Source organism: Apostichopus japonicus, chromosome 8 (assembly GCF_037975245.1).
Source record: "Apostichopus japonicus isolate 1M-3 chromosome 8, ASM3797524v1, whole genome shotgun sequence".
NCBI lineage: Eukaryota > Metazoa > Echinodermata > Holothuroidea > Aspidochirotida > Stichopodidae > Apostichopus > Apostichopus japonicus.
Window position 1 is genome coordinate 18,866,147 of NC_092568.1, and position 23,017 is coordinate 18,889,163.

General features: G+C 37.0%; 2 protein-coding genes across 2 annotated transcripts in view; both read right to left on the reverse strand.

Moving 5' to 3' along the window:
* LOC139970900 (uncharacterized) overlaps window positions 1-23,017 on the reverse strand; it is a 142,432-nt gene that overhangs the window by 107,960 nt on the left and 11,455 nt on the right. The window contains exon 5 of the mRNA XM_071976964.1: window positions 21,913-22,167. Within this exon, the coding sequence (XP_071833065.1) occupies window positions 21,913-22,167 (255 nt within the window). The remainder of the gene's footprint in view (window positions 1-21,912; window positions 22,168-23,017) is intronic.
* On the reverse strand, window positions 386-20,893 carry LOC139970895 (gamma-aminobutyric acid type B receptor subunit 2-like). The gene is made up of 15 exons (XM_071976958.1): window positions 20,791-20,893; window positions 19,890-20,090; window positions 18,857-19,072; window positions 18,288-18,348; window positions 17,576-17,762; window positions 15,894-16,093; window positions 15,077-15,163; window positions 14,186-14,330; window positions 8,061-8,199; window positions 7,105-7,215; window positions 6,178-6,285; window positions 5,687-5,815; window positions 5,409-5,597; window positions 4,530-4,586; window positions 386-4,072 (listed from the first exon to the last, which is right to left on the reverse strand). The coding sequence occupies exons 1-15, from the start codon at window positions 20,845-20,847 to the stop codon at window positions 3,779-3,781; spliced, it is 2,181 nt and encodes a 726-aa protein (XP_071833059.1). The 5' UTR covers window positions 20,848-20,893; the 3' UTR covers window positions 386-3,778.

Below are 23,017 nucleotides of genomic sequence, written 5' to 3' on the forward strand. Positions count from 1 at the left end.
AGCTTAGCACGGCTAGCTAGCCTAAGATTAGGGTTCGGCCGGGTATAATTATTGGTTTAGATTACACTCTGCTGGCTTAGGTTAGCCTAGTATAAGCTATGTATTGGCATTAGTTAGCTATAAACTAGTCATACTGTAGTAGTAAATGGGGAGCATTGTAACATGTCACTATTTTTGTTAGACTTTGTTCAGGGATGTATATATTGTTGGCACCTAATGATGATGTGAAGATCAAACTTGCGTTCGAAAACGTGATCACAAACTGTCTTTCCAATAGAGCAACTCAAACATTAATCTATCAGTACAGCAAGGGAACATACAAACTTACCATGTATCTTCTGTGCTTCAATATAAAGGGCAACACCTGGGCGTTCCCGCTCTCAGTCGTAACTGGTCGCCATCGATATAGTCACAGACTGTGAGTGGCAGAGGAGGTAAGGTGGGGGGGGGGGGGGTGAGGAGGGTGTGATAAGGAGTAGGTGAGTTCCTTTTGACTATCTCAGTCCAGTGGATGTTGTAACAGTCGCCGTCCCTTATGGTTGTTAGATGAGCAATTTGCTAGTGGTTGCCGTATCGGCGTACCATAGGATTCTTTTCTAAAACAACCATGTTTTGTTATGGATCTACCAGGTTAATGCCATTCTAGTCCGAAGAAGTTATTACATTAGTGGGTTCAGTCCCAAAGTTATGAATTTGAAATGTTGTGTATGTTTACACGAGGGACACAAATGTTTAAGATAATCTATTAACTGTGGCTCTATGTATTTTCTCGTAGGCCTGTTAAATTGTGCAAGTCTCGCTCTCCGTAGTATCGCATCCTGGTCATGTTCATATATACAGTACAGTGTGTAAGACGTACCATCCGCTATATGACTGCAGTGTACTACTATTAAGCCCTACGTATATTGTCTTGGGGCTAAATGCATATCGTTTACTGTGTACAGTGTGTGCGTATGCACTGTCGATTCATGTTCCGTAGCATACATATAACCAACTCATAAACTTAATATTAGTTGCAACTTCACTGTATGGTAGTTCAAGTGTGAGTGAATCTTATAGGCCGCACTTTTTTTTATTAAATTGTACTTGAACTACGTTCAAGATCAGGGTACTTGAGCGAGACGTACCTAAATTCTGAAGTGCCCTTTGATTTCAATGCACCAATCTACATCCAAGTTGTCATGGGTACGCACATGCGTAAACTTCTGTGATGATACTTGATAGAACGAAGATAGCCATGAGAAATTCATGAAATTTGTTGTTGTCATCAGCGTTGCCAGTGTTAGCGTTTTTACACTAGATCTAGCGTTTTTATTCTTTACTGGGGTTCTAGCGTACGTTTTTTCTAATTTTGGTAATTCTAGCGTTTTTTGCCTAAAACTAGTTAAATTGACCAAAAATAGACCATTTTCCAGATTTTTTTAGACCAAATTCTTACTAAGAGACCCATCCAAATTTATTATGAGTATTTTTGCCCAATCTTCGGAATTTCCTACCAAAAATTTCCATATTTTTTCAAATTTTCTGAGTCAGACTAACCCACCTGAAGTTAGCAGGACATTCTGCCAGCAGGATATTTGGTTGGAACAGGGTTGCCAGTTTTCCGGATACATTGTCGGTCAAATTGGGACAAAAACAAAATGCCAAATTTGTATTTAATATATTTTTGGTACTAATTTAGAATCCGTACCAATCGACCGTACTTCCTAACCCCTAACCCTATTCCCTACTTCCTTACCCTAAGTCCCTAACCCCTAACCATATTCCCTACTTTCTAAGCCTAATTCCTAACCCCTAAACCTACTCCTTAACCCTACTTTCTAACCCCTAACCTTATTCTGCCGATTCGAAGGAAGCTTTCCCATTCATATGGTACGGATTCTAAAGTTAGGCCATATTGGTAGGTAATTGAACCTTTGTGTATGCATACATGGCCGATTACAGCCAAATTGCATAACCTAAACATATTTATGCCGGACCAAACATACTGGATTTTCATAGATGCGACCCTTGGCTCCCCAAGAGGATACATTTTGACCCCCTCATTGCCGTCCGTATCCCCAAAGAGAGCCAAATTCTCTCGATAGTGGTAATATTCGTATAAATCAAGACCGGCGGCCGATTACATAACCTAAACATATTTATGCCGGACCAAACATACTGGATTTTGATAGATACAACCTCTGGCTCCCTAACAGAATACATTTTGACCCCCTCATTGCCGTCCTTATGCCCAAAGAGGGCCCTATCTCTGGATAGTCGTAATATCAGTATTGCACTAAGACTGGCTAATTACAGTCAAAGTGCATTAACTGAACATATTTATGCCGGACCAAACATACTGGATTTTATAGATACGACCTCTGGCCCCGTACCAGGAATGATTTCGACCCCCTCATTGCCGTCCGTATACCCAAAGAGGGCGCTTTTCTCTCGATAGTCGTAATATCAGTATTGTACTAAAACTGGCTTATTACAGTCAAATTGCATTAACTGAACAAAGTTATGCCGGACCAAACATACTGGATTTTCATTGATACTCTCCATGGCCCCGTATCAGGAATGATTTTGACCCCCTCATTGCCGTCCGTATGCCCAAAGAGGGCCATATTCTCTCGATAGTCGTAATATCAGTATTGAACTAAGACTGGCTAGTTACAGTCAAATTGCATAGACTGAACATATTTATGCCGGACCAAACATACTGGATTTTGATAAATACGACCTCTGGCTCCCTAACAGAATACATATTGACCCCCTCATTCCGTCCGTATGCCCAAAGAGGGCGCTTTTCTCTCGATAGTCGTAATATCAGTATTGTACTAAGACTGGCTAATCACAGTCAAATTGCATTAACTGAACATATTTATGACGGACCAAACATACTGGATTTTCATTGATACTCTCCATGGCCCCGTATCAGGAATGATTTTGACCCCCTCATTGCCGTCCGTATGCCCAAAGAGGGCCTTATTTTCTCGATAGTCGTAATATCATATACCATTTGTGGACGAGTTCATCAAACGGCAGAGCCTGGCAACAATCAGCAGATCGGGCATTACAAATCTGAGAACACCCTTTATGACAGGTAACCCATCAGCGAGTTTGTTTTCCGCGCCACGTGACAAACAGGGTTGCCCGCCCAACTGTGACACTTGCAAAATCGCTGTAAAGAAGAATAACTGTTTCGCAAAAAAACTGTGTCTACAAGATTAAATGCAATCTTTGCTCGTCCATATACATCGGCGAAACGGGTTGTACCATTGGAACGAGAATAAAAGAACATCTACAAACTCACAATATAAATCCGAAATCTGAAGAAAACATCAATTGGCAAATCCTACATCGCAACTTACCCAATACCAGTGAAAGAAAAATAATCGAAGCCCTTACCATTAAAGCCAGTAATAACTTAATGAATGGCTGTGCTGGACGTCAATTGGATATTTAAGCTTTTCGCCTCTTGCCGGTCCGTCTGTGCGCTCCGAATACAGTTTGTTCGCTGGGGCGTTTCAGCTCAGGGGAATTGGTTGTAAAGTTTTTACTTATATACACGGAGTCGGTAGTTTGCATCTCATTCCTTGATAAAGCCTTAACCGGCGAAATGTTGAAACATAGAGCTTTGTTTAATTTCTTACTGTGCTTGTTGAAGTCTCGGGGATCAGCCCCTCTCCATAAATATAACTCATGCTGAAATTTGAAGCTTTATGGCATTCCACCTATAATTCAAACTATTTTAGCTATTTACTATATGTTTTTCGGGTTAAACTAAACCGGGTTACTCTTGGTTTGTAGTAGAGGAACGTTCACGTTGATGTCTTTTCAAGTTTCCTAAAGTGCTCGCAATCTTTGAGAATTTCTCTGGACTGTAGCCTTCCTCTTCCGTTTGCTTTTGTGTAGCCACTGAGCCGTCGGTGGTCTTGTCAGAGCTCCGCGGGCTTTCTTTGTACTGATATTTCTGAATATTTCTTTTAGTTCCGGATCGCTGTCGTCCTTCCTTGGTCTCATAGCCCTGCAAGTTGCCTGGCTCTGTGTCATGGGATCTCACAGGCCTCTGTGATAACGAAGTAACCTGTTTCGATGAAATGGAGAAATGGTGACGTATAATTGCCAACACTGACAACACGTGATATATCAAATATATATTTTTTTTTTTGTAATGGATAATGGAATATGTGGTAGTACCGTCACCTAGGATGAAACCAAAATCAAAGATAAATTGGCTTATCTGGGAGGTGGACACGGGCTGGGGGGGGGGGGGGATTCTGTACATCCCCTACTCCTAACATCAGCCCGTGTAAACTCCGTAGAAATGGCAGTTGCTCTCCAGCTTTTAAAGTCCATAATAAAATCATGCATCCCCTTGTTTTTCACCCCAAACAAATGAGGAAAACGCATAACCCGCACAAATGCAAACCCCTACACACACCCACACATCTACCGACCGACCCCCCCCCCCTTCACACAATAACATAGAACAATGAATAATGTTGACAAAAGTCAAAACGTTTCGAATGGAGTCATCTTACCGAAGTTGTTGAGGATATGTTTCGGTCGGCGTGAGGATGATGGTAAACAAATTTGATCTAAACAAAACGAAGAACATAGGCGCAGTCAATAAATAATTAAAAGTGATTGATGCACTTATTGTTTTTGTTAAGGTACATAATACAAGATTAAATTCAACTGTTGTTAAAAATTAAGGGAAAGGTTAAACAAATTCTAATATATTTAGCCAACGCATTTGCCAAAGTCATATTTGTATGTCTTGTTACTGCTAGCCATAGCTGGTATAAATTACGGAGGAAAAGTGGCTATATTCATTGTTTTCCATTGAATGTGTCTTTCACCGTGGCAGGGGTTATGTGAGAACGTCAGTCTTTTAATAATTGAAGTCACTGGATAGGACTCGGGTCTAATCGAGTCACATATTCTGGTAACATGACTCGAGTCTGAACTCAAAAGCACTTGGCTTGCTTTGGAATCATTTGTACCTATGCCAGGAATTCTGTCCAAGACGAGCGACTCGAGTCAATCTCAAGGGACTCTGGTCAACCACAAGGGACTCTCGTCAATGACAAGGGACTAGAGTCTATTACAAGGGACTCGAATCTAAATTCTTTTTTGAAGGAAACGAAGCAATTTCGTGTCGCTACGTATCCTCAAGATCGGAAACTAGTAAATACTTTTATGCTCGGGTGTCCCAGTTTTGGCCGTACCATGCATCATATATTAACATAATGGGTTCCGCGGCGATAACATAACTACAGGAGCAAGGGTTTGGGTATTTTCTTACTTAATTAATCAATTAAAATCATGCGTCAGGTTGGCAGAAATGGATTCGTTACATAAACTGACAAAGTTCTGCTGGAAGGAAAAACTGATGGAAATCTCAGGAAAGTAGTTACCTTAGGAACGAAAATGACGATGGGCGCGAAGGTCGCACAGAAGTTCATGATGAGTGATAAGAATACGTTTTGTACTGTCGGTGAGTCTGCTAGGATGACTGCAGTGCCAACACCAACACCACATAACACTGTGGTGTTATACACGCAGAGGGCGATACCTTTGCTATCGTTTAGAGCTAGTATAGTCACCTGTCGGTAAAAGCAGAAATACTACCCATATGAGCATCAACGTTGAGATGATTAGTGGAAGAGGCGTCGCTACCATATGCTATACTCACATCCCTAGTTTGCCAAGCAATGAATACACCGAATGCCAGTATGAGACCCCTGTAAACGAATAAAATCCCACTCCATAAAGCAGCATGCTGACAGTCACAAGTATAAACGTAGTGTTCCAGATCAATGTTCTGTAATACGAACAAGAGAGACAGACATCAATTTCAGCAATTTGTATGAAGCTGATAGTTTCTCTACATATATATACGTATACAATTCGATATAACATTATTGTAGCTACTAATTTTTGAAGAAAAGAAAGAAAGAAAGGAACAAACAAAGATACAAAGAAAACATGTTCGATAAGATGTGGTGTAAAGCTGTTAGGCTAGTATGCTAAATGATGTAAAAGCTTGCCAGAATGACTATTTTTATATTCATCAAATCAGTTTGTTTTGTTTTTTACCGGAATAATCATGTCATTCATTTTGTTTTTATTATCACAAGAATAGGACGGAAGGACAGATAACAACAAACATTCAATTTCACGTACTTGTAACTTGTGACGAAGAGGGTCAGATAGTTGCCATATTGACAGAACGACCAAATCAAGTGCCAATAGAATACCAACTTTAGTGAATAATGCAGAGTCCTTAATTTTCTGGAATGAAAAGGACATGCGTTATAACAATATTAAATAAAAAAATGAGATGCAATACAATTATTAATCACTTATGATTCTTTCATTTAAAATAACCAAATATTTTATCCGTTGTCGTCACTCCATAATAGTTATCGTGGTTATCAATCTTATTGTGAATGGTAGGAAAAGAAATTTATTGATATTTTCGACATTTGTTTCTTCATAATTTGAAAAGGAACTTGAATAGCTTAGTTAATGAATCAACATTGTTATGCTATATAAGAATAGAAGAGGTTCGAATTACATTTATCATAATTTGAAACAAACCGCTCTTTACAATTATCTATAGCCTAATATGTACAAAATTCAGAAGCTATAGGTAGTCTATCGTTCTGTAAAGCTAAGGCAGAATGTTAGTCTTAAAGTGTCACGATCCAAATTAAAGAACGAAACAGTGCTAGTAATGAGTACGGGACACACTTTCTCGCACAATTTATTCCAAATTTCACCTCAATTGACCTTTGACCCAACGCTAAATCTGTCCTATTTTAAAATTCGTCTCATCTTTATCTACATATTGTGAGGCTCAATGCTTGTTTATTACACGTTGACAAGTAGAAAATGGCTAAACATCAATTTTTAGGTGTTTTGACGTTTGACCTCTGTCGTCATCAATCAAGCAGGCACGAGTTAACATGGTCACTGACACACATACACACTCACGCATGTAATCAAACAACCATGCTGATGTTGGGTGAAGTACAATATCTCATCCCCCTATACATTACATGTGGGGGATGAGATCATTAAGGCAAGTAAAAGATCATTGTAATTTACCACAGGTCGTATGCCTCCTTTCAGACTAGCGACTTTGTAAACCCTCCAAGTCTTGCTGAATATCGCTCCAAAGCCAAGGACGAAGCCAACAGAAAGAAGCCATACTCTGAGCTGTATATATATATATATATATATATATATATATATATATATATATATATATATATATATATATATATATATATATTTATACATAATATATATATATATACTTATATATATATATATATACATATATATATATATATATGAATAAATATATATATATATAGAAACTTTAAGCAAGAATCATATTGAATTGCAAACATGTGTGCATATTACAATGATACTATAATTTTGATAGTATACCATTGTTCTAGGCAATCAATGTTTCGTAACCTAGGTTACGGCTGTTCCCCGAGCAATAGACACCTAACTGACTACAAACCTTTTGATGTTGTTTGATTGTGTTTGATATAGTGTTACAAATGCACGTTCATTATCTGTACGAATTCAGTTAACTTAGGGGTACAACGGCGTACAACAGTTCCGTGTAGCATATGCAGGTAAACAGGCCAATTTACTGCATGCGCACTACGATATCAGGAGCTCGAATCGTGAGTTGAATCGGCGTTGCTGACGTGGTCGCTTGAAACGTCTTAATTGCCGTTATGCAAATAGCAGGCGACAATACTACGTGTCAAACTACACATAGCGGCCTATAGGTTGTCCTAATGGCTTAAACATGAGCTACCACATGTGGACGTAGGTCGAAGGCGGGTAGAACTTTATCAGTTTAGTGGGAAACGAATATTGCGAGCTAAAACTCATAGTTGTGACCAGGATTTTGTGACCCAGGTTTTACGAAGCATAACTTTGTTATAGTTGTGTTAGAGAGAGAGACATGGCACTTTATAGTTCTTCCGGCTAAGATACCTAATAAACTATGAATTTATGTTTACATTATGTATTCTTACCATGCAAAATTGCTTGAAGTGCCTGTTTTCTCCGTTCTGAAAGTCAAGATTCAAACCGAGCGAACACACGGATAGATAGACGAGGATGCACCCGACTATTATAACGTTGTTTAATCGAGGACTAGAAAGCTTAACGAATCTATGTTACGTGTAGAGATTGGAGAGAAATTGAATACATGAATAAACTACTAATCTCAATAATATTGATATATTTCCATTAAATAAATCTACACATGTTAAATTATTCTTCTTCTCCTTATGATTATTATGATTATTAATTTATATTGAAATGGTTAACACACAATTGGTAAACTGTTATTTTCTTTAAAATATTAACAATATGATAAAACTATGTGAGATTTCGTTTCAATCTTTGCTTGAAGTTTCATTGGATTTTCATGATGGGAATATATGTACTTGTTGACATATTCAGGAGCTAGATAGATTATCTTTCTGTAAAGCTAAGGCAGAATGTTAGTCTTAAAGTGTCACGGTCCAAATAAAAGAACGACAGACAGTGCTAGTAATGTTTCTATAGCTTTTCCGATAGTTTCAAGATATTAAGCTGTAAAATAAATTTAGTATATGGAATACTCCTTTAAAGGGTGACTTTAGTGACAGAATTTTATGTGTCATAGTTCAAAAACAAGAGAAAAAGAAACATTTTGCTCTTTCTATAGCTATGCAGGTTTTCAAGATATTCACTTTCAAAATATATTTAAATTCTGGAATGCTCCTTTAACAGACTTCACTCATGATGACGTCGGTTCCTCAGTGTAGGTCAACGTTTTTCATGTAGTCTATTGTTTTATAACTTCTAATAACTCAGCCCAAACATATTCTTTTAACTTCATGTATATAAGAGAGCACTGTGGGATGCTATCCGACACATTTGCTTGTGACAAATTTGTAATGTATTGTAAACATATCATTTCTTTTAAAAGTATTGTTTTCCCATTGCGTTTAGTGTTGCATCTGATGATGAACTGACCTAACGGTCTCTGTATATTAGGCTTAACAGTCCAGTCACTTCAGTTGACGACTTATATTAGATTCAAGGCACATTTCTCAAAACTGACAAGTGTTACTCTCTTAAAATGTTAGACTGAAGAATTCAGTCTTCTGTGAGACTGAAATTTTTTTCAGTGTTATACACTGAGCTTAGACTGAGAAACACCTACTTAGACTATATTATCAGTTACACCGTTCAGTCGCTGTTTTGGACTGACTGTATTAACCAATCAGCTAATCACATGTGGCATGGCATCTTACCATTTTCCGTCTCTGTATTCCACTGAAAAATGTATCCAATCAGAGAATAGAAATGCGCCTACGTCATCAGAAAACTTGCAAATACGCCGCACAAAAATAAGTGACAACGAGCGCTACAATTTGTGTACATATATACTACATACTATATTCTTCGCTTAGCCAGGTACTCGCTGTACTGTACGTACGCACGCCGTACACACAGCTAGGCATGAACGAGACAGACGACCGTATGTCTAAGCTAGAGTAAAGGTTATAAATTATCAATGGCTGAGTCTTTAAGAACTTTTCTTACAAATAAAGGTTTCCACGAAGAAGTGATAACAGTGTTCGAGGGTATGTATGTATGTTTTTTGTTGTTTTCCAATTAATACAGAATAAAAGCTTGGCAGTTCGTAACGTTAGTTATTCTAGGCTTGTGCGTGAGGTAGGCCTAGCTAGGCTGTACTATAGCAAATGGGGCTTAGGCTATTGTTATAATTGGTGGGGCCTATTTACACGATCGTCGGGCGAATACGCACGCTGGTCCTGCATATGTACCCGATCGTCGGATTCGTCGGGCAAATCAGCCCGCCTGTCCTGCATATGTACCCGATCGTCGGGCGAATAAGCACGCTTGTCCTGGCTGCAATATGTACTCGATCGTCCCAAAATGAATCTAGCCTAGGCCTAGGCTAGGTTAACCTCATAGCAAATACTTGAACATAATAATGCTCAAGAAATTGCAAAACACAGTACTATTATGCATAGATTGTAAGCACCCTTAATTATTTGACAAATGTAGTTACAGCATGAAGCTATCACGGTACCAGATTGTCGGGCAAATTAGCCCGCCTGTCCTGCATATGTACCCAATCGTCGGGCGAATAAGCACGCTTGTCAGGACTGCAATATGTACTCGATCGTCCAAAATGAATCTAGGCTAGGTTAACCTCATAACAAAAACTTGAACATAATAATGCTCAAGAAATTGCAAAACACAGTACTATTATGCATAGATTGTAAGCACCTAATTATTTGAAAAATGTAGTTACTGCTACAGCCATTACAGCATGAAGCTAACACGATTCTGTTAAACCATTACTATTGTATTTAAATCACGTGGAAACTGGAAAAGAATTGGTATGCTTTTGTTATTTTATTAAACATATAGTGGGCCATCAGTCTTTATTGTAAGATTTTACAGTAAAATTACCATTCAATCACTAATCTTATGAAATCAATTTCTTTTACAAGCAGATAGACATATTAGTGAAATCAGTAGGCTAAAATGTAAATCATATTCCTTGTTCACTGGTTTTCTATGCTGATGTAATGGAATCAGGAGATGTCATGAACAATTTATCCTTAAAAAGAGAAATTTCTGAAAAAAACTAACAACAAACCTTGCTTGGTAACCATGTACCTTCCAAAATCAACATGATAACCCATAAATGTTAGGTTGAATTTGAATCCACCTTCACATAACACATCTCACCCGCCATGGATGACATATTGCTGCCTATCGTGAATTGATATATCTCCTTCGTACAATGCCAGTCATGTTTTTGTTTCTCCATTCTCTCCTAAATATTATTCTAGTCTAGTCCACATCGAACTCTACCTCTCAATATATCTTTTTATAAGAATGTTTTGATTCATACCATATTGCTTGTCCTTTATCACATTTATTTTTATCTTCACCAGACAGGAGGGCACAGATATTGAGAGCGCAGCACAGGGCAGACAAGGACATAATTGGCAGCCTTTCATCGTATCTCTCAGACCAGAATTGAACCCCAAACAATTCTTCATTGTGGCAGATAAACTGGCCATTTCAGCAGGGACAGAGGCGTAGAACATACATTTAACATAGACTATACACCCCCTCTACAACACTAGTTTTGTGAGTTCCATGCTTCCATGGTTTATGGAATTTTGCAACCAACAGAAGTGAAGTCTCTAGTCCGTATACTTGCCACATCAATAAGGGCAGTCAGCATGGAGTAATTTCAAGGAGTGAATGTTACATTTTATTGCTCTGTAGTCCGGAACCCCGTCTGTCAGCGTGGAGTAACTTTAAAAGGGTGTGCATATGGCTCGCGCAAAAAGAACGTCTAATGCCGGTAATCTGACCTAGTTTCGAATGAGGTGTGACCAGAAGTGTTAGACACTGCCATCGATCCCAGAAAATACAAACACAGCTTGCTACCGTTGGTAATTAGACACTAGTGTACAGTCAGTACATACAGATGCGGTCAATACCCACATCACAGTGTATAAACGATACAGCGATGAACATCTCAGGTCCAGCTAAAGATATCAAGGCATCACGTTTCATTACTGTCTGTCTTTGTTAGCGACACGAACAAACATCACTTGCAAGCAACAGAAAGTTAACTTTTTCAGATGGCTGCATGCTGTTTGGGACAAGTCTTCAATGCCTTTAAGGAGTAACTAACACATACCCTAAAATGTTAAATTGATTACCCTGAGTTTACCAACAGTTTTATATGAATAGGGCTCCAGAAATAAATATTTCATTGATTTTTGGTTGTCAAAAATGTTTTTTAATGATACTGATCTAATTATGAATGTAATTAAACAAACACCTAGTTGCCAAAAAAAATTTGTTGTATGATTTTTCGAGCATGTTATTTTAATGTTTACTTTAATGTTCCCACATTTCACTGCACTCACTATGTTGAAGGTTTATTTAATTAAGCAATTAATTAAGCTAATATTATTTATTATGCACAATATTCCATAACTTGTGCCATGAAAAGCAAGTAACCTGATTATTATAAATTCAGTAACTGTAGAAAATTCCATTTGAGAATATCCTTTCCTCATTATTTTTTAGTCGAATTTGAGTGACATTTTTTTTTTTCAGCTTGAGCCCGACATTAAATGATTCACGTCAGATAATTTATAAAACTTCAAAATTTGATTGAAATCCCAATCAAAATCACTATACATGATTACTATCAGAAAGTTAAGAAATAATTGAGGGTGGTATAATAGTCACATGTGCTGTTTTTGCATACAAATTTGCTTTATATGAATGCCATATCATGAAATTGTGAATGCAGTATATAATAATTCATGTTTATCTAATAGCCATTATGAAGTTAGTGCCATTCTGTTAACTGCTTGTAATATGTTGTTTTGTGTGTGCTGGATAATGACTTTCAGCAATCGCCAATCTATATCATTGAAACACAAAGTATTAAATGTTAACGGCACTGATATATAGTTTAACCATTCCTAATATTTTATAAATAACCTGCTGAAAATTTGTCATATGTTTTCCCCATTTTGAAATCATTCTAAGAAATTGTTGCTACTATACATTAATGATTCACAACTGGAAAAAGGGCAATGTACCAGATCCATTGTACTATCGTTGTGTTTCCATCCTATCCCTTTTGTAAAGGCAGGATCGTATAGTTACTATATCCTTTACAGTGGAAAATTTAAAGTTCAGTGAGATTGGGAGATGGGATCAGCTGGGTATATAACGACTCAATTTACAGCTGTGTTGTCAATGAATTCCAGGGTATTACCACCTGGTGGTAATATACAAAGAATTTAAAGTGCTTTCTGTTGCAGTGGTGTTGCTAGACATATAAATCTTGGTTGGTGATATGTCTATTTGTGAATTCCCTCTCGGGGGAGGGGTTCCCCAGGCCACCCATTAACGACACCACTGATCTGTTCTCAGCTCACCTAATCCTTTTTTTTCAACAACAAAAATAAAGAACATTTTAGATGGCCCAATTCCAGCAGAAATTTCACAGATTAATATTGAACTGAAAATATGTCACTGTTATGTAAAGTATCTTTTTAATTTGAACGTTTGTTGGAAAGATAACATGTTGTGTTGAACATCCCTCAGAATATTATTGTTTGATTTCTGTTTTTTTTTAATATGATAACGAAAATTATATAAGAATATATTAGTGGGTTAGTGGAAATAAAATTACTGTTCGGTGGATATTGACAATTATATTTCTTGATGGAATACCATTTTTAATGTACTTTGTGTGTGACTGTCACACCGATTTTCTGGTCTTTATAGCCTAACATGATTGGATGTGAAGGCGAAGTCACTCCATGAAGTAGCACCTTTCAGTAAATTCCCCTGCATTAACAGATCATTGAATGTTGTCTTTGATGGCCTTAAATGCATCTATATTGAAGAATTCCAGCACTAAGCTAACACGGAGGATCAATAGAAAAGCTTGTTCAATCCAGGATTTGCAGTTTATAAGATTGACAGTATAGCTGTGATGTGTAATAATTCAGTCTAAAGGACCGACTGTTCAGTCTGATATCAGTCTAATAGACTGAAAGTATTCAATCTAATTAAGACTGGTGCTGCAATAAATCAGTCTAAACTGCTGACTGTTCAGTCTAAAGTGGTTTGATTTTCAGTCTATTAGACTGCAGAGTATTCAGTCTAATTAAGACTGACCTTCAGTCTTTACATTTCAGACTGAAATTCAGTGTAAGTAGTCTGATCCCTTATCCCATCCATCATTAGACTGAAATTTCAGTCGATTAGACTGAAATTTCAGTCTCTCATTTTAAGAGAGCAGGCTATAAGAATCGAACCTGGACTGATAGTGGTGTTTTAATGTTCTATCAAATTTGATTTTTGTACCTAAAGTCATTCTTCAAGACATTAATGATGATTTCCGCTCATCGGTGCTTAATGGTTTATATCAATCCTTTGTTTGATTCTTATCACTTAAACAAAAATAGCGGTATATGAAGAGATGATATTAATTATATACAACAATAATTTTATGTATATATGAATAAATCCTTTGTGGCTAAAAGAAAGTATGTGAACTTTCTAAACACTATCTTACCTGTGCTTCCGAGCAAGGATGTTAAACAAGAGAAATGCCAATGCCATTAAAATGCCAAGAAACGCTATCCCTCCTACGACAGCAAATCCGAGCGGAGTAAGCCCCACCTCCATTGCCGGTGTTCTATCAGCTGGGATCTCGTCATCTGTATGTAGATATTTAACCAAAAGAAAAAAAAATTAAAATGGATCATCCTGTTTTTCTGCCGTTATGTATAGATCTATGAACTCAAATATACTTCTTTCATAAACGTCACCAAGAGACACAGAACCCTATTTTAATGAAATCGGAGATAACAATTACTTTAGCTTAGTGCAGAGTCGAATCATACAAATTGCAACCGCCTTAATGTTTGATTGTTGAAGAAAACACATATTTAAGCGGAATATGGGTTTACTCTATAGTTAATCTTGACAACCCAATGGATTTGCTTGAAAATATGCACCGGTAATGTAAGGTTTTAATCATAAATCGCTTCCATGGGCTTTCGTTTTGTGAAACAAATTTTTTTCGTTGTCATTGCGAGCAAGGGACAACATTAAAATCCATTACAAAATCATTTATGTCAGGTATGAAGGTCCCTACTATAATATCATTTCTCTCTCTCTCCACCTCTCCCTCTGTCACTCGCGATGAACTGAATACAATTATCATCAAATATTCGCTCCCAGTATTTTCAACTTCAATTACTCTTAAATATTTATTTGAGATAATTAATTATGATATTTCGTATGGCAGTCTTCTACAAATTCGTGCAATAAGCATACAATACAACGCTTGGATAACACACGGTTGTATTTAGTATTCACAATCGCATGGACGTAGTAGATGTCAATCTTCTTCTTGTCTCCGAGCATATACTAAATTGAGTGCGTATAGGCAATAACTTACTATACCAGGTAAAGTCACTATGCCAAGTGGGTTGCAATGTACCATCCTTACTCTGTGAGAGGGTGACTATCAGTTTCTCTTTAAAATCTAGAATTTCAAGAAAATAGAAAGAAAATTCGACGACGTACTCATATTCCTCGTAACTAAGGTGATTCAAACATGTAAATAAATTTGCTTTCAGCTATGTCAGATGAAAGAAGAATATTGGTTAGAGACTTTAATCAGGGCTACATATACAGCCAACTTTATTTACCGGGAAGCAAGGGTTGGATGGAAGTGGGCAGGGGTGGGGTTGGTTAAATAAGGAGTGGGTGGGGAAGGTGGGGTGTAGTTGGAGGTAGACACTGAGCGAGTTCTTTTGCATATACTAGGTGGCTGATGTCCAATCGAACAACTTCCAAACAACTTATATTCGATTTTGTGGTAAGGTCAGATTCATAGAGTCACCTCGCCCCCCCCCCCGGGAGCTTCCCTTACTCCTCCTCCTCCTCCTCCTCCTCACACGATCGTCGAATTCAATTCTTAGCACATTTGCCTATGCAACACAAACCATACCGTACAATACTACCAGGCTGTTTCAGAGGGAACACATTTGACCCAAATCTATCATCTTTTAGATAGGTCCACTTCATGTAATAACATCACCTCTGGTCTGAATTTCTTCAACATAATCCTAGCTTACAAGAGGTTCGTTTCCTTATTAAAAATCATACACTTATTTTCCTTTTCATAAATGACAATACAAAAAACTAAACCTAAGTCGTCTGAGGGAGAAAACAATACTCTGAAAGACATAATAAAGACGATATCAACAAACCTGGTCTCATTTTACATATGAACGGCATTTTCTTTTTACAGTGTACTGATTTCCACTTGTTCGAAGAAATATTCCAAATGGGACATGTAGCCAGTTCATCTATCTCGCTATTATCATTTGGCTCAACGGTGACGTTCTTCTCATTCGTGTCCACCCACACTATCCGTCCGTACGAACTATTAAACGTAAGTCTAATGTCCCTGTAAAGAAGGCGAGAGCATTGGAGAAGGAGACTCTATATAAAAGCTTGGCATATTTTGATTTGAATTTGCCATATAGTCCTGAGGTACGGTACCAAAACTCGACAGTTAAATGGACGATAAGGTGCTATAGAAATTAATCTGTAACATAATGTCCACTAAAATGGCACGAGGAAATTGCTGGTGATGATAGTAAGAATACCTTCTAAAGTGTTGCAAACAAGAAGAAACCAAAGCGTTATGACTACATTGCAAAATATGGAATGGCACGGCCTGGCATGACATAACATGACAAGATATGACATGATATGACATGACACAACATGGTATGGCATGGCATGGCATGGCATGGCATGGTATGGCATGGCATGGCATGGCATTGCATGACATGATATTAAATTACATTGGTCGTGCACAATGGCAGACAAGACATAACGTGTAATGATATAAAAAATGACAAGGGATGTCATAACATGAGATGAAACGACATAACATGACATGGCATGAATATGACATGACATGACATGGCATGACATAGCATGACATGGTATGGCATTGCATGACATGATATTAAATTAGATTGGTCGTGCACAATGACAGACAAGACATAACGTGTCATGGCATTAAATGACAAGGCATTGGTTGTGAACAATTTTGTGTATCATTAATTGTGTTGAATAAAACACTTTGTAACTCTTTAATCATCCAAATAGTTGTAAACACAAGATTCGTTATTGGGGTTATCCAATTATGTGTAAAAATATTACATGATCTGTTTATCAGATCGATAACTAGAACCCAACACAAAAAGCAGCTTTAGATGCCATTAGTATGGTGGCCCCAAATATCTACTAAATTTACTGAAAGTTTCAGAGCTATTTTCATTTGGGGTTATAACCAGCTAAGGTGAACCTTATCATTAAGGAATTTCCAATTAGCCAATTAACTCCTGGGGCAGGGTGGGAGAACTTTGGGTCGAAAATGAGTGACCATCTATTTGACATTCTAGAATATGTGAGCCCCAAACTGATAACGTTTACAACAACATAGTAAAATGATAAAATGTGGCCATTTTGCCATTAAATGAAACTTATTAGTATGTGGCTTTATTGCTATGATAACACGTTGGTTTTTATTAAAAGAAATACGGAGAGCTGATGGATTGGTGTTGTGTTTATTAATGCAGTGACCGATACAGTGAAAAACTACAATCACAGGGATACTCAAGGTGATCAACAGAAAACAATACGAGTTATTCACGGACAATTAATACACAAATGAATTTGCCAACATTCCAGGTCAAATCTTAAATTTTGTTACTAATAATTTGAAATTATTAAAAGAATCGTTACAATGTTTGTTGTTAAAATTTGCAAAGAAAATAGAGTAAACGGTACTTTCAAAGGGAGCTTTGGAAACGCATGAAAATTCATGAAATTATGTTGGGTATTTCTTAGTATCGGTGTTGTGAAGCCTTCTTACCATTCGCCTTGAAGTACACTGGAACGGATAAAATCTATTTCTTTCTTCGACAAAACTGAGACCAAATAAGCGTCATTTTCAACGGCTAGATTTCTGCAAAATTGCCGAGCGCTCTGCCAGTCTTTACTTTCATTTACAAATGTGTAACAATAAAACTGGAAAGACTCCCAGTCTGATCTGCAAGTCCCTTATGATAAAATGGAAAAACATATCGCTTTTTTTTTCCTTCTTAATTATTACGTTGTATTAATAGATTGTAAATATTTCATTTTGTATCTACACAGGACTCGCAACCATCGACATACCAGGTTAGTCCATGAAATAAAACAGATACAAACATAATTAGTATTCATCAAATATTTATACAAACATCAAGTGGTATAGAAATATTTCTCACACAGAAATATTGAATATAACATTAAGTTGCGTAGGTTCGTTTCATTGTGTTGCCATATGACGCCAGTCCTAGGCCACTTACGTCACTGCATACGATATACAATAAACGTATAGGCCTACTTGACTCAGATATTGCCATATGTAATCAAAAAGTGTCAGGGAAGTGCACGGGTGGGGACGATGTGAGTTGTGCTGTGTACCTCGTAAAGGATAACACTTCTGTTATATTATATCTTGGAGGTTTGCGGGAAGCTGGGTGCAGAGTTGGAATATATTTACTTTTATATACATACATTATATTAGTGATGATGTTTACCTTGAAGTTGTTCAATATTTGTATCTCCTTTTCGATCACCGCCACCGAAGGAAACTGGCCCCTAACGAGAAAGAAGACAACACGAAATAGTTAGTATGTCTTCGACAGCGACGGAACCTTGACCCTAAAGAGAGAGAAGACAACACGAAATATTTAGTATGTCCCAAAAATAGCAAACAACAAATGACAAAAACAAAAAGGACACTTGGGTAAGACAGATTTGCATTATATTACACCTATTTCCCATATCAATACTGCAAGCATGGATTGTTACCATGGTAACTGTCATCATTAAAGGTATCATCAAGCAGTAGACATAACTGTACAAGCTGGATATACTGCAAGAACATACGGCCAGCTATAATTCACTCTGTCTTTCTTTTCAAAATGATACATGGCTGATTTGTAAGCGAAGGATCCGGGATGAGGGTGCAATATTCTCGACGCTCTGTTCCCCTCCTGCCCTCTTATTTCAAGAAATGAAGAGGGATATTCGAATCATTCCTTTTATCGCTCTCCCTGTTCTCACTTCTCCTAACAACCCTCCCCTTATCCCCCTTTTTACTTACCGATACACCCGAGAATATTGTCGACTCCATGGCTTCGAACATAACAGTACCTGTGATGTTGTCATCGTAGGTGAAATCCTCAAGCCGACGTTCTTCTAATGCTAGATCATTTTGCGATTTATTCAGGGCCAAAGCAACAGCCCAGAGTGCATCATAGCCAGATTCTTCTAGCTTCTTTCTTACCAGATGTAACTCTCTTTCGTAATCTTTTGCTTTCTATGCAAACAAACAGGAAAAGCAAACAAAACACAGTAGCAGGTAAAAATGAAATCAATTATAATAATATCTCCATCAAAGACAAAGTGTTTCATATAAGTTATCTTCATGTATCACTGAACATAATGACTGTATGAATGTACTCAATTTAAAAAGTAAAAAATTTGCTTGTTTTTTCTACAATTCTTGGCAGCGAGAGTCAGGTCAGAAAGTCGTGGGCAATCTGAGGTCACCGTGTCCCATTTCTAAAGATTTCATATTTTCTAAAGTGCATTATGGAAATATATATTTATATATGTATATCCGCCCCTCCCACTAATGCAGCCCGACCCACGTTAAATTACGTACACTATTAGGTGCTGCATAACATGCCAGAATAAACCTAAGCAGTAATTAAATGGTTTCAAAACTTTACAAACATTTATCAAGGGAGGGGACACCTCCCATTTAAACCCATAGCAGAGATGGTGGTGCCACTTGACCCTCTCCCACCCCCCCCCCCCCCATCTGTCCCTCCGCTTCTCGTCATGTATGTACACTAGTGAACATATTTAAATATCTTCATATTTTACAAAGCAGATTAATTGAACGATTTCGATTAATGGTCGATTTTCTTCCCATCACATCTGTTAATATGTATATATATATAACACATCTTGAATACAACTTCTTAATTGATCTTGCGCAAATCTATTGGGATTAATACTTACATAGGTTTGGTAATTTAACAATTTTGACAAAAACAAAAGGGCAGGAAAAAGAAATGAATAGAATCAGTTTTGTTTGATATTGTGTTATAAATATGACAATTTCTTACAATTCCCGCAATAAGGTCGTCATCTGGACTTGTTGTGAAGTTGCTAGCTTCTACAGAGATGTACATAGACTCCACAACAGCCGTTTCTAGTTGATCGAAGGTACATCCTTCGACCAGTTTGTCTTTTCGCCACCATTGATTGCTATACCATCCAGGCAGTACCCAGACGAATCCTTTACCATACAGTTGTTGGTGATAAACCTGAACAGCATGCATTAGCGAAGAAAAAAACAACAAAAACCATTCCAAGGTTGATTCTCCTTATGAATTTTATTATTAATGTCTATTTACGACAGGACTTATTATATTATATCACTCAAAAGGGAATATAAGACTATATGCTATGTGTTATCGAGAGCCAGAACAGACTCCGGGGAAAATTATGTCAACGGGACCCCTAGGGCTTTGCACTCTTTATATAAACCTGAAGTATATTATGGCAATGAAAATAAAGCAATTATATTAATCCGATATTTACCGGGCTCAACCCATATTTCTCCGGACCCCTAATCTGGGAGTATCACTAAATGTCACAATATATGGTTTATATAAAAAAATAAACATAAACTTCATGACAATGCCATTGATAAGTTTGTATTTTGAAGCATTCAATCTACATTTGTCCCGATTTCTGTCACGAATTATTCATCTCATATTACTGACAATTTAAAATAAATCAATAAAGAAATAAATAAGCAGAAGAAATAGCTAAGTGCTGCCTTGGTTAAGTTTGCTTTTACTTCCCCAGTCGTTACCCGTTGTTCGATTGCTGATTATAGAAAGTCTGTACATGTTAGTTTGTGTTATTCAATTTTACGAGATCAAAGTTTATCATAAACTTGATTCACGTGGTATTGATATAATATTGAATGCAATATATATTGATATAAAGATTTGTTACCTGGCAAAATAATTTTCTGCTAGCATCTTCATACGAAAGAACTACGAATATTCTCATGTCTTTTTCCTTAAAGTATATAAAAGGGGAAAAGAGGGAGGAAATTATTAATTTTTATATTAGTTTACAAGATTACAGGATTATTGGCACTGATATAGTCATGAAAGATAGTATCACGACGGAAAACAACATATTATACATAATCCAATAATAAAATTAATATGGCCTTAATATTTGAGATGCGGGTCAAAAGGCACTGTGCATGTGTGCACTTGTTGAGTGAGGAATTCCAAGTCCTCGTCATTTGAAAAGAATCACCACGTTCTCAGACTAGATCTATTGTTAGGGGTTATTGTCAACGTTAGGGTGAGTGGATTTGAAGAAAAGAGACAACAATAGTGGGGTACTCAGCCTGAATAGTATACACACATGTATCTGTGTGAACAAAAATGTTCATTTACATAAAATGTCATAGGTCATGTGGTCTGTAAAATTCAAGGCTCCTTTACTTCAAACTTGGTAGGTTTTTAGTTCATATGCCCAAATTTTGGGATAAAAATTGCAACTCAACGGATTGCCTATGCTCGTTGAATTTGCGCACGTTTACACACATGGACTGCCCTACACACACACACACACACGTACACGCATATACGCACACACACCTGCATATATATATATAGATAGATAATAATAATAATAATAATAATAAAGCATTTGACGATTTATTTAAATAGTTCTACTACACCTTCTTGAATGTTTGAAATAATAGGTTGACACTTGTCGAAATTACATATACCTATTTTCAGATTTTGACTATTATGCTGACGTTTCGACTTTTCATATCAGAATGAAAATGTATCCTGTTTATGTCGGCGATAGGATATTGTATGTAGAAAGTATTTTATCTTAAAATTGATTTTTGTTTACATTGTTACCTAGAAGTATTACCTTCTTTCAAAACTGCTTTGAACTATACGATTAATTTGATCTTTTATATCCCAATAGTTGTAGTTTGTTTACACCCTATTCTCATTTCATCTTTTTTTTACACTTTGGTCTTTCCAGAATGTTCATACTCGATTGATCCTATACCCATTTTAATGGAATTAACATCATCCTTACCTTGGCTTCCTAAGCAGGTGTTGGTTCCAGGGATTGTTAGAACAGACTGCTTGCCTGGAGACAGACACACAGCACAAGGAGCTTCACTTTCAAAGATATCTGGAGATGTTGGAAGGGTTTGCTGATATTCAACACCATATATACTAGCACCACTAGCATGGTTTGGGGGGTCAGCGAAAGTTGGTTCCAGGGGCAAGCAAAGATAGTTAACTCCAGATCCTTTTTGGCTACGATCATTACCACTACCCATTACACCTATAACAAGTGAAAACAACATCATAAGTATAGCATGGTCTCAGAAAACCATGAAAACAATATTGAAGCAGTTAACATGAGGTTGTTATTGCACTATAGAGAGAATAGAGCAAATTTGATTTCTAGATCTAGCATTGTGGACAGTAATTACCAGTATCCATGCACAAGGTCTATAGAGAATCAATGCAATTACAGTTGTACATGTATTGGCATCAATCAGTACTGAAAATTAGTTAAATAATTTAAGTAAGCAAACCCAATTAGGATCTTAATGCAAAAACCGTGGAACCTATACAATTACTTTTGGTAAAGCTAGAATAATATTGATTTTTCAACTATCAGAACGATCTAATTTTAGCACAACATAAACATGACTGAGTAGAATTGGAATCTTTTTAAAGATTTATAAGCTTAAAAAATATTGAAAATATGTTTTCTACATGAACAATCACAGAGATTAGTCGAACCAGTCAGAACGATACAAAATGATCCACTCAATCAAAATCTTACAGATTGCTCAAATCAGTCACAATTATACAGATTGATCTAATCAGCTATAATCATACAGATTTGTCCAATCAGTCAAAATCATACAGATTTGTCCACTCAGCCCAAATCACATAAAATTGTTCATTCAGACACAACTATACAGATTGGTCCAATCATTCATAATCATAGAGATTGGTCCAATCAGTCACAATCATACAGATTGTGTCAATCACTCACGATCACACAACTAATCCAATCATACTTTTAGGCTTTAAGTTGCCTCCGCTACTTTCACATGTGACCAAAAAATCGCATCAGCTCTGCTTGATGAACATTTGGCAGATTGAGGTTGCTTCTTGTG

Bases quoted from the DNA above. Each gene is read 5' to 3' on its own strand.
- LOC139970895 (XM_071976958.1), bottom strand. From the start codon at position 20,847: ATGAGAATATTCGTAGTTCTTTCGTATGAAGATGCTAGCAGAAAATTA. The intron at 17,763-18,287 runs GTAAACATCATC...TTTTATCATAAG, and splicing joins AAATATTGAACAACTTCAAG to GGACTTGCAGATCAGACTGG. The intron at 4,587-5,408 runs GTAACTACTTTC...CGTTTTGTTTAG, and splicing joins TCGTCATTTTCGTTCCTAAG to ATCAAATTTGTTTACCATCA.